The sequence below is a fragment of the Gekko japonicus genome, unplaced genomic scaffold (assembly GCF_001447785.1).
Source record: "Gekko japonicus isolate JY-2015 unplaced genomic scaffold, Gekko_japonicus_V1.1 scaffold565, whole genome shotgun sequence".
Taxonomy (NCBI): Eukaryota; Metazoa; Chordata; class Lepidosauria; order Squamata; family Gekkonidae; genus Gekko; species Gekko japonicus.
Window position 1 is genome coordinate 347,975 of NW_015176468.1, and position 11,562 is coordinate 359,536.

General features: G+C 50.0%; 1 protein-coding gene across 1 annotated transcript in view; it reads right to left on the reverse strand.

Annotated features, from left to right (window-relative positions):
* Positions 1 to 104: 104 nt before the first annotated feature.
* LOC107123762 (protein FAM47E-like) overlaps positions 105 to 11,562 on the reverse strand; it is a 17,681-nt gene continuing 6,223 nt past the window's right edge. The window contains exons 3-7 of the mRNA XM_015427106.1: positions 8,006 to 8,156; positions 6,661 to 6,858; positions 4,573 to 4,725; positions 3,069 to 3,149; positions 105 to 236 (exon numbers count right to left, since the gene is read on the reverse strand). Coding sequence (XP_015282592.1) covers positions 105 to 236; positions 3,069 to 3,149; positions 4,573 to 4,725; positions 6,661 to 6,858; positions 8,006 to 8,156 — 715 coding nt within the window. The remainder of the gene's footprint in view (positions 237 to 3,068; positions 3,150 to 4,572; positions 4,726 to 6,660; positions 6,859 to 8,005; positions 8,157 to 11,562) is intronic.

The window sequence follows — 11,562 nt, forward strand, 5'->3', positions numbered from 1 at the left end:
CCTAAATGCTCTGGGGGTGGGTGGGTTGCTGGCTGCTGCCTAGCAACCCTAGATGGTAGATCCACTTTCAAAACCTTTTCTGTCAACAAGTTCATGCTTTACATTCATTCATTCACAGTATTTGAGGGTGCGTCTTCTTGGAGCTCCTTGCGTCTCTGGAATTTATTCCTGGAGCCCTTCACAGCTCTGGTTTTGGGTCCAAGAGCCTTCTGGACAGCTAACATCTGTTGCAGGAACTGAAGCAAAAAAATACGTTTCAGTTAGTTTGTTTTAAATCTCATATAAACGCTCTCCAGGGCTCTTTTTGTAGAAAAAGCCCAGCAGAAGCTCATTAGCACAATAGGCCACACCCAACAGCAAGAACTCATTAGCATATTAGACCACACCCTGACAGCACCGCTCATTAGCCCACTAGGCCACACCACCATGTTACCAGAAGTGTGGTCATCCAGACACACCCACCTTTCCCTTATTCTGTTTACCTTGTTTGTTGTCAAAACCCAGGGCCTTTTTTAACTCCTTTGCATGTTAGGCCACACACCCCTAATGTAGCCAATCCTAATGAGTCTCTGCTGTTGGGTGTGGCCTATTATGCTAATGAGTTCGTGCTGGGCGTGGCCAACTCGGGAGCCAGCCGGAACTCCATTCCTGTGCGTTCCTGCCCAAACATAGCCCTGGCTCTCACTTTCTGTGACTTGTAAGTCATGTTCTGCTATTCGTGGCATGAATTCTGGAAAATGTAAGATAGGAACACATGCACCTCTGAAGGGCAAGCAAGGGCTGGGGGTTCGAGTCCCACCAAAAGCCATTTTTAGGAGGCGGGGCCATAGCTCAGCTGGGATGCACGTGCTTGGTGGTGGAAAGTGCCTTCAAGTCACTGCTGACTTATGGCGACCCCATAGGGTTTTCAAGGCAAGAGAGGTTCAGAGGTGGTTCGCCACTGCCTGACTCTGCGTCATGACCTTTCCTTGGTGGTGTGCCATTCAAGGATTAATCTGTGCTGACCCTGCTTAGCTTCCGAGATCGGATGAGATTGGGCTAGCCTGGGCTATGCAGGTCAGGGCTATGCACATGCTTAGCATGTAGAATACCCCAGGTTCAACCTGCTAGTAAAAAGGATAGCAGGATAAGGGTTCAAAGTGACCTCTTCCTGAATCCTTTCATGTTATCTATCATCATAGGCAATGCACTGGTAGGAGGAGGAGAGGAGATTGGATGTATACCCCACCCTTCACTCCCCAGAGGAGTCTCAGAGCGGCTTACAAACTCCTTTCCCTTCCCCCTCCCCACAACAGACACCCTGTGAGGTAAAAGAAGAAGAAGAAGAAGAAGAGACTGGATTTATAGCCCGCCCTTCACTCCCCAGAGGAGTCTCAGAGCGGCTTACAAACTCCTTTCCCTTCCCCTCCCCACAACAGACACCCTGTGAGGTAAAAGAAGAAGAGATTGGATTTATACCCCACCCTTCACTCCCCAGAGGAGTCTCAGAGTGGCTGACAAACTCCTTTCCCTTCCCCTCCCCACAACAGACACCCTGTGAGGTAAAAGAAGAAGAAGAGGAGACTGGATTTATAGCCTGCCCTTCACTCCCCAGAGGAGTCTCAGAGCGGCTTACAAACTCCTTTCCCTTCCCCTCCCCACAACAGACACCCTGTGAGGTAAAAGAAGAAGAGATTGGATTTATACCCCACCCTTCACTCCCCAGAGGAGTCTCAGAGTGGCTGACAAACTCCTTTCCCTTCCCCTCCCCACCACAGACACCCTGTGAGGTAAAAGAAGCAGAAGAGGAGACTGGATTTATAGCCTGCCCTTCACTCCCCAGAGGAGTCTCAGAGTGGCTGACAAACTCCTTTCCCTTCCCCTCCCCACCACAGACACCCTGTGAGGTAAAAGAAGCAGAAGAGGAGACTGGATTTATAGCCTGCCCTTCACTCCCCAGAGGAGTCTCAGAGTGGCTGACAAACTCCTTTCCCTTCCCCTCCCCACCACAGACACCCTGTGAGGTAGGTGGGGCTGAGAGAGCTCTGACAGAAACTGCTCTTTTTTTCCAAGAACAGCTCTTATCAGAACTATGGCTTGCCCAAGGTCATCCAGCCAGGTGTGAGTGGAGGAGTGGGGAATCAAACCCGGTTCTCCCAGATTAGAGTCCACGCACTTAACCACTACACCAAACTGGCCAATAGACCAATGTGGGTCAAAGTCATAAGGGAAGTTACGTTCTACTCTGGAGTTTGTCACATAGAGGGTGCGTTCAGACGGGGCGTTTCTGCCGGCATAAACTGCATCGGTTGGAACCGGTGCAGTTTATGCTGGCAGAAACGCGATCAGACTCACCCACCTGTCTGCGGAGCCCTCCAGTGGACGCCCGCTCACACGCTGCGGGCGTCGGCGTTTTTTTTTTAAAAAGGACTGTTTGAGCATGCGCACAGGCAGCCATTCAGAGAATGGCAATTTTTGCGCATGCTCAACCCCCCCCCTTACATTTAAACTTTAAAGGTAAACACTTACCTTTAAAGTTTAAAGCCCAACCTGGCCTCGCTTAAGTCCCAGACTCCTCCGGGACGGTAAAGTAAGGGCTTTTTTTTTATTTTAACAAACGCTCAGGGCGAAGCTTCGCCTGAGCGCATATCACCTAGTTTAAAAAAAAATGGTGGGGGAAAGCCGGAAGCCTCAGGCTTCCGACGGAAGTGGCTGCGCAATGGAGGAGAGTGATCAGACGCCGGGGTGCACCGTTTTCAACCGTTGCACTCTGTTTACCACCACTTCGGACCTAGTGGCAGAGTGCAACGGTTTAAAAGGATTTACAACGGTTAGGGACGGGAGGCAGATGTTCGCTGTCTGAACGCCCGTAAGTACACCGGTTGGAACCGGCACCCTAACCGTTGTAAAGCCCCCGTCTGAACGCACCCAGAGTGAGGCAGGGACATTGCACCGGGAACTTCCAAGAGGTTCCAGGTGTGGCAGCCACCCTGCTTCAGAATTCTAAAGGTGCCCACGAGCTCAGAAAAGGCTGGGGACCTCTGAATTGAATCTTACCTCTGGGATCTTGCCTCTGAATTAGATCTTACCTCTGGGATCCGGTAGCCTTTCCTTTCCAGGAATTCCTTAAAAGCGTGGGTTCCATAAAGCTGCTGCATAATCTCAGCATCCTAAAAAACAACAACACCCAGAACCAAAGTGGAGAAGATTCACACTGAGGGATCTTTCCCCCCCCCCCTCCATCCAAAATGCTGTTCCTAAGGGCTAGAAGTCAGGCAGGACAGGACAGTGCCAATGAATGGGCAGGGGCATGCAGACAGGAGCAAACTTGATTCTCATTGGCTCACATGTAAATTCTATGGGGCAGAACTAAGTCAACAGCAAAAGGAGCTAAGCTACACAGCCCCACAGGAAGACAGGATTAATCCTGAGTCACCAGCAAGAAAAAAGAAGCTTAGATCCACTCTGCCTGCTTAGATGCAAAATAGCACAGGCAAAATAGTTTTAGGGAGAAGCCTGGGTGGGAAAGGAGTTCAATTTCCCCTTCCCTCGTTCCCTCTCAGCCATCCATCATGTAGTAGTAGTAGTAGTAGTAGTAGTAATATACTTTATTGTCATTGTACATAGTACAACGAAATTAAAGGTGCAATCATTCGGTGATCTACAACCATACTCATATACACTCACACAACCATTCACAACCATCCCATAACTCCCTTAAGGTTCACATTGCAACTTAAACCACCAATGTCACCCAAATTCCAATTTCATACAGCGTTTAAAGCAATAATAGCTCTCGAATAAAAACTATTTTTTAATCTGTTTGTCCTCGTTTTAATTGTCCTATATCTTCTACCCGAAGGCGGCAGTTCAAACAGGGAGTATTCAGGGTGTGACAAATCCTGCAGAATGTTCTTTGCTCTGAAGTTTGTGCTTTAAATAACTCAGGTGCCACCAGAAGTTCCTTCAATGACGCAGAGGTCCATGAGTGTCTACTGGCAACAGGGTATAGATGGAACAGTCTGTCTGGGGCAGTGATGCTGTGTATTCTTGGTCCTTGGGGGGCAACAGTGTGAGGGCTTTTATAGTTCTGGCCCTGCTAGTGGGCCTTCTGATGGCACCTGGGTTTTGGCCACTGTGTGACACAGAGAGTTGGACTGGATGGGCCACTGGCCTGATCCAACATGGCTTCTCTTATGTTCTTATGGTTTTTCCCAGCAAGGCCTCTGACTGGCTGTGCGTCCTGTTAAACAGAGCTTTTGCCTAAAACGTTGAAGAGTTACTGCTGTGGAGAGTTACTAAAATGTTGAAGAGTTTCTATTTTGTGGCTGGTGTCACCTGCTGCGGTGGCCATTTTGTGACTGGGCCCACCGCCCTCTGTCAGCGTTCTAAAGGTGCCCGTCGGCTCCAAAAGACCAGGGACCCTGCTCTAGGGCCTCACAGCCCTGCTGAGCTCTCTCTCCTCTGCAGACTTGGCCTTCCCTGTGCTCTGCCTCCAAATCTCCAGCAACTTCCACCTGTCTCCTGTCACTGGCATTACAAGGCTGGGTCCTTAACTTGTAAAAAAATATCCTTGCAGCTAATCGGTCCTACCTTTTCAGCCAATATCTTCCATGCGTTCTTGACGCTCGCATCCTCCAGTTGGGGATCTTCTAAAGGTTCGCTGGCTTTCTGTTTTTTCCATGTCTTTGGGTCCAGATACCAGGCGCCATACCTGATCCTCTCCCTCTTGGGCCGGTAAAGTTCCTGTTGAAGAACTAACTATAATTAGCCAGTCATGACTATCTGTACTTTGACTGAGGATCCCAGCTAGAAACAGAATTATACACCATCCCCAGATACAGTGCTGGGAAACTTCAGGTGCCACTGGACTCAAAGTTTGTTCTATAAGAACGTAAGAAGAGACCTGCTGGATCAGACCAATAGTCCATCTAGCCCAGCATCCTGTTTCACACAGTGGCCAACCAGTTCCTCTGGACGGCCAACAACAGCATCGAGGCCAAGGCCTTTCCCTTATGTTGCCTCCTGGCTCTGGGATTCAGAGGCTTAAGTCGAATCTGCATTTGCATTTTTAAATTAGTTTCATGCTGCTGTGACGCCATCTTTCTCTATGCTTGTTTGAATGTTGTTTGGAAACGATTCTTTTAAAGTAGTGCAGGGGTGCAATGACAGTGGAGCCGCCCCGAAAGAACGATAAACATATGTGGACGTGCAAAAGTATGCTAGCACTCTTGAGGTGTGAAAACGACACCAAATGTAGACAGCTTTTTTGAAGACGGAGTCAAAAGGCAAATGCAGATTCAGCCTTCGTGCCTCTGAATATGGAGGCTCCCCTCAGTCACCATGGCTAGCAGCCACTGATAGACATCTCCTCCATGAATCTATCTAATCCCCTTTTACAGCTGTTTATTCCTGCGGCCATCACTTCATCCTCTGGCAGCGAATGCCCCCTTTTAATCACTCTCTGTGTAAAGTGGTATTTCCTTTTGTCCACCCTGAACCTACTGCCCATCAGCTTCATTGGATCCCCTCCAGTTCTAGTATTTGGGGAGAGGGAGAATTCTCTTGGTCAACTCTCTCCACCCCATGCATAATTTTATAAACTTCTATCATGTTCCCCCCCCCCTTCCCCTTAGTGGTCTCTTTTCTAAACTGAAAAGTCCCAGACTCTTCAGACACTCCTTATAGGGAAGGTGCTCCAACCCTCTCATTATCTAGGTTTGCACTGTTACCTCTAGCTGTGCAGGTGAGCGGCCGCTCATTAACACAGGAAGCCCCGCTCAGCAGCAGTCTGGAGCCACGCAGGGTCTTGCGCTGCCCGTTGCCTGTTTTAAGATTACAGCCGTTATATTCTGCTAAGGATGTGAACTGGTCCACTCAGTGGGGGGGAGGGAAATAGAGGAAACATTGCTTGGGAGGCCTCCTCTGTACTTTTTCCAGCTCTGCAATATACTTTTTGAAATACCGTGACCAGAACTGTACCCAGGGCTATTTTTGGGCAGGAACGCAGGAATGCACAGGAACGGAGTTCCGGCTGGCTCCTGAGTTGGCCACGCCCAGCAGGAACTCATTAGCATAATAGGCCACACACAACAGCACAAACTCATTAGGATTGGCTACATTAGGGGTGTGTGGCCTAACATGCAAAGGAGTTCCTGCTACCAAAAAATCCCTGGGTTTGGACAACAAACAAGATAAACAGAATAAGAAGCAAAAGGTGGGTGTGGCTGGATGAGCACACTTCTGGTAACATGGGGCTGTGGCCTAATATGCTAATGTGCTGTGCTGTCAGGGTGTGGCCTACTATGCTAATGAGTTTCTGCTGTTGGGTGTGGCCTGTTATGCTAATGAGTTCCTGCTGGGCTTTTTCTACAAAAAAAGCCCTGACTGTACCCAATATTTAAAATGAAAGAAGAAGAGGAGGAGGAGGAGGAGTTTGTGTTATACCCCGCCCTTCACTACCCAAAGGAATCTCAGAGTAGCTTACAATCGCCTTCCCTTCCTCTCCCCACAACAGACACCTTGTGAGGTAGGTGGGGCTGAAAGAGCTCAGGGAACTGTGACTGACCCACAGTAATCTTAGAAAGATAATCTTAGACAGATGGTCACCTTTTCACTTCACACAGCCAAACTATGAGTCTCCCCCAAAATGTTCCAAGTGGAAAATCAAGGTTTGCTTACCTTAGACTGGCTTCCTGGCGGGGCAGGCCTTTCCCTGGGGTCTTGGGGAGGTGGTGTTTCCACATATTTCCTCAGCTCGGCCGGCAAATTATTCAGCTCCACCACATGTATCGGGACCAAGGTGGGCAGTTTGGTTTCGTAATGTTCGTCAAACAGACTTACAATGGCGGCTTCGTCGATGTTATATCTCTCTCCTCCCTAGAATAAGGAGGAAGAAATGTCTGAAGCCTGTCTTCCCTGCAGGTGCATCACAGTGTCAAAACCAGTGTTCCCTCTAAGCTGAGCTAGTGTGAGCTAACTCACAGTTTTTTAGCCCCCAGCTCACACATTTTGTTTTTTAGTTTTTAATTTTTATTTACAAAAGTAGCAATAATAACAACGAATATACCAATTCAGGCTCTTCAATACAGGTAAATAATATACAGTCTCGCACTTTTGTGCCTTCGCTCAGGAAGGGATGGCTCCAGAGCAAACTAATTTATACAGTAGCCAAATCGCTCGCTCACAACTTTAATGCCAGTGAGCTCACAAAGTAGAATTTTTGCTCGCAAGACTCCACAGCTTAGAGGGAGCATTGCTCAAGACATATCAGGGCCGGCGTCAACATACCCCACGGTGGGGCACCTGCCGAGGTCCAGATCTTCTGCAGGGGCCCGCTGCCCCCATCTTTCATCTGCCCACCTCCTCTGCGGCCCACCTGCTTATTGTGAGCCCTTCTGCCCCCACCGCACCCCCCAGCTGCACGGACCGCCCAGCACTGTCGGGGAAGGGTGTGTGATCACAGGGAAAACTGGAAAATGTGCACATGGATGGGCGAAGGATGGTCGGCTACGCAATGGGGAAGGGGAACACAGGCAGGTGGGCAGGGAGGCATCAGTGGCGGGGGGCACGGTGGCAAGCAGAGGAGTGCTCCACTGTCACAGGAGGTGGTGGCAGCTACAAGCATGGACGGCTTCAAGAGGGGATTGGATAAACATCTGGAGCAGAGGTCCATCAGTGGCTATTAGCCACAGGATATAGATAGGAACTCTCAGTCTGGGGCAACTGATGCTCTGTATTCTTGGTGCTTGGGGGGGGGCAACAGTGGGAGGGCTTCTGGTGGACCTCCTGATGGCATCTGGTATTTCTGGCCACTGTGTGACGGAGTGTTGGACCGGATGGGCCACCGGCCTGATCCAACCTTGGCTTCTCTTATGTTCTCGTGAGGGGAGGGGGCCCCAGGCACTCTCTGCCAAGGGCCCCCTGAAATCGGCCCTGAGACATACATACCCTTGAGCCGTGAATCGAGTTGCCACAAAATATGGTGCCCGAGAACTGGACCGCAGATAGATCCCGTTTTACTCACCAGAGAATCAAACCATCTACAGAACTCCTTGATGGCTCCCTTGACATTGTCATCGAGGGGAGGGACGTAATTCAGCCTGGCCTCCCTCTCCCTTGCGGCCACTTCTGGTTTGGAGAGCCACGTGTAAGGGTCCTTGCTTTTCGGATCCTTGCTGGGAGAGACAATTGCATTACTCAACATGTGTGTGTGTGAAGTGTCACTGAATCACAGCTGATTTATGGCGACCCCGTAGGGTCTTCAAGGCAAGAGAGGAGACGTGGTTAGCCTTTGCCTGCATCAAAGTACTCATTTCCTTTACTGTGTATAACCTTGTGAATTGTTTTCTTTAATTTTTTTTTGTTTTCTTTAAGTTCTTTTTTAAAAGACTCTGAAATTGCTTGACCAATTTGCACCCACAAGATGGCGCTCTAAGGCTGAGGCTTAATGTCCTTACACGGCTTACATTTACGGAGGTAATTCTTCAGGCTCAGAATTCAAAGGTTCCCCATCTTCTCCTAGACAGGCTCTCGAAAGGCCAGGTGTCACCTAACAGCACAGGTAAAGGTAAAGGTTCCCTTGCTCGAAAGCCAGTCAAATCCGACCCTAGGGTTGCGGTGCGCATCTCCGTTTCAAAGCCGAAGAGCCAGCGCTGTCCGAAGACGTTTCCGTGGTCATGTGGCCTGCATGACTAAACACCAAGGCGCACGGAACGCTGTTACCTTCCCACCAAAGTGGTACCTATTTATCTACTTGCAATTTCTTGCTTTCGAACTGCTAGGTTGGCAGGAGCTGGAACTAGAGATGGGAGCTCACTCCGTCTTGCGGCACAGACCTATGGGTAAAAAAGGTTGGCCACCAGCTAGGGTTGCCAGCCTCCAGGTGGTGGCTGGAGATCTCCAGGGATCACAACTGACCTCCAGGTGACAGAGATCAGTTCCCCTGGAGAAAATGGCTGCTTGGTAAAATGGAGTCTTAGGATTACACCTGGTTAGGGTCTCCCCCCCCCCCCGCCTCAAACCCCATCCTTCTCGGGCTCCATCCCCAAATCTTTAGGAATTTCCCAACCTGGAGTTGGCATCCTGAGCACCATATAAAACAGGAAGGCAGAGCAATTTAAAGCACAGGACGGGTGTGCAGGAGACGTGCTAATCCACCCCTGCTGTGCAATTCCCTCCTTCCCAATTACTTTGATTGAGCTGGTTTTCCCCAATTGGGCACTGGGCAATTCTGCATTGGTTTTTCTCTCCATTGTTTTACAAAACCCATGTTAGAACAGAAATTCTCCTCTGCATTGCATGCCGCTTTCCCTTCCCTTGATCATCGGATAGATTTGCAGCCGTTCAGGGGTGACTTTGCACTCAGTACGGCATTGACCCGGGGTATTTGAATGTGGTTTTGAGCGGCACCTTTTCTTCCCAGGGCAGTTTTGCATCTAGCATTCGCTCCACATTTGCTCCACTGCGAGGAAAAACAATGCCGTACTGATTGCAAAGTCACCCCGGAACGGCTATAAACCTATGCAGAAGGTACCCTTCCCTTAACTCTCAATCTTTCAATACTAGATGGTCTCCGATATTAGAAAAAGCACAATATATTCAGGAAAAAGTTCAACATCCACGAAAATCACAATATTTTGACTTTACTAAGAGTGGCTGGATACTTTAACTCCAAAGGGAGTACTTAACGTTCATCAGACTCTCCTTTAGTAAAGTTATAGACTGTAAGACGTGAGTTTGTTTATTGTTGTATTTTTTACATTTCTTTCATACGTTATTCTTATACTGTACAATGTTATCAGGTATTATTATAAAACTAAATAAAAAGTTTTTTAAAAATCCGATGATCAAAAAAAGTGAAAGCGGCATGCAACGCAGAGGGGAATTCCTGTTCCAACGTGGGTTTGCTAATACAACGGAGGGAAAACAACAAAGGGAAAAGCCAATGCAGAATCAGCTTCTGTTGAGAAAATGTGGAGTGAATGCTAGATGCAGAATCACCACTGAGACCAGAAGTAATTTGTCCTATGCAGGGGTCGTTTCATAGAAAAAGAGCTAGGGGAACTCATTAGCATAACTCATTAGCATATGCCACACCCCCTGACATCAGGGGCCTGGCGGTGGACCTGCAAGGCCGGCGGGAGTGCGAGGAAGCCCCGCCAAGGCCCTCCCTGGCCCCAGGCAGGCAGGGGTGGGGAGAGGCGGGGAGGAAGCAACTTACCCTCCCTCTTCTCCTGCCTCCTCCTAGCTGAATGAGGGCTGGAAGCGGGGCGGCCGGAAGCAGGGGGTGGGGCTTCGTCATGTGCCCCACCCCCTGCACCTCACCCGGGGGGGAGCCGTTCCCCCACGTTCCCCCCCGAAATGACCTCTGGTGGTACCTATTTATCTACTTGCAATTTCTTGCTTTTGAACTGCTAGGTTGGCAGGAGCTGGAACTAGAGACGGGAGCTCACTCCGTCTTGCGGCACCCTCCCTCTTCTCCTGCCTCCTCCTGGCTGAATGAGGGCCGGAAGTGGGGCGGCCGGAAGCAGGGGGCGGGGCTTTGTCGTGTGCCCCGCCCCCGCCCCTCACCCGGGGGAACTGCGATCCCCCGAAGGGGGAGGACGCCAACTTACCCTCCTGCTTCTTCCTCCTTCTGCAACAGAATGAGGCTGGAAGCAGGGGGCGGCCGGGGGCTTTGTCGTGTGCCCCGCCCCCGCCCCTCACCCGGGGGAACTGCGATCCCCCGCGATTCCCCGCGAATCGACCTCTGGTCCTATGAGAAAAAACATTTGAGACTGGGCATCTGAGAAGATGGATGCCAGGTGGTTGGGGCCAGGAAAGCCCAAACTCTCCCGCTCACACAGCAGCCAGCCACACAGCTTTTGCCACGATCTTTCCCAAACCTTTGCAGCAAAGCAGACTTGGAAAAAGATCAGAGAAAAGCTAAGGGGTACACTGCTAGAGCTGCCATACAGTGCCTAGCAATGAGGTTGCCAGCTCTGGGTTGGGAAATGCCTGGAGGTTTGGGGGGTGGAGGCTGAGGAGGGTGGGGTTTGGGGAGGGGAGGGACTTCTGTGGGGTATAATGCCATAGAGTCCACCTTCCAAAGCAGCCATGTTCTCCAGGGGAACTGATCTCTATCACCTGGAGAGCAGTTGTAATCCTAGGAGATCTCCAATCACCACCTAGAGGTCACCAGCTCTACTGGCAACTGGTGGGAGGGCTGTGGACAGGGATACGGGGAGGCCTGCGATGCTTACTGCGGTGTCACATCACTTTCAGTTAAAAAGGAAGTGACATAGGTAGCTCTAGGAACTGTCAAGAACTCTATGGCTTTATCATAGATTTTCCCATTGATTCCTAGAGCTACCCTATGATTTTTTTTTAAAAAAAGAAGTGACACGATGCTGCAGCCAGCATCGTAGATTGTTTTTATTTTTGTACCACCGCTGCTGAGCACAGTGGCGGGTGATGGGAGCTGGGGGTGCCCCATCCTGTACAGAGGCTTGCAGCTGTGGGAAAGCAGGAAAAAAGCCAGCTTCCCAAGAGCATTGAACTTGGGACCCATAACCTGTGTGGAAATGGCCTGAACCAACATTG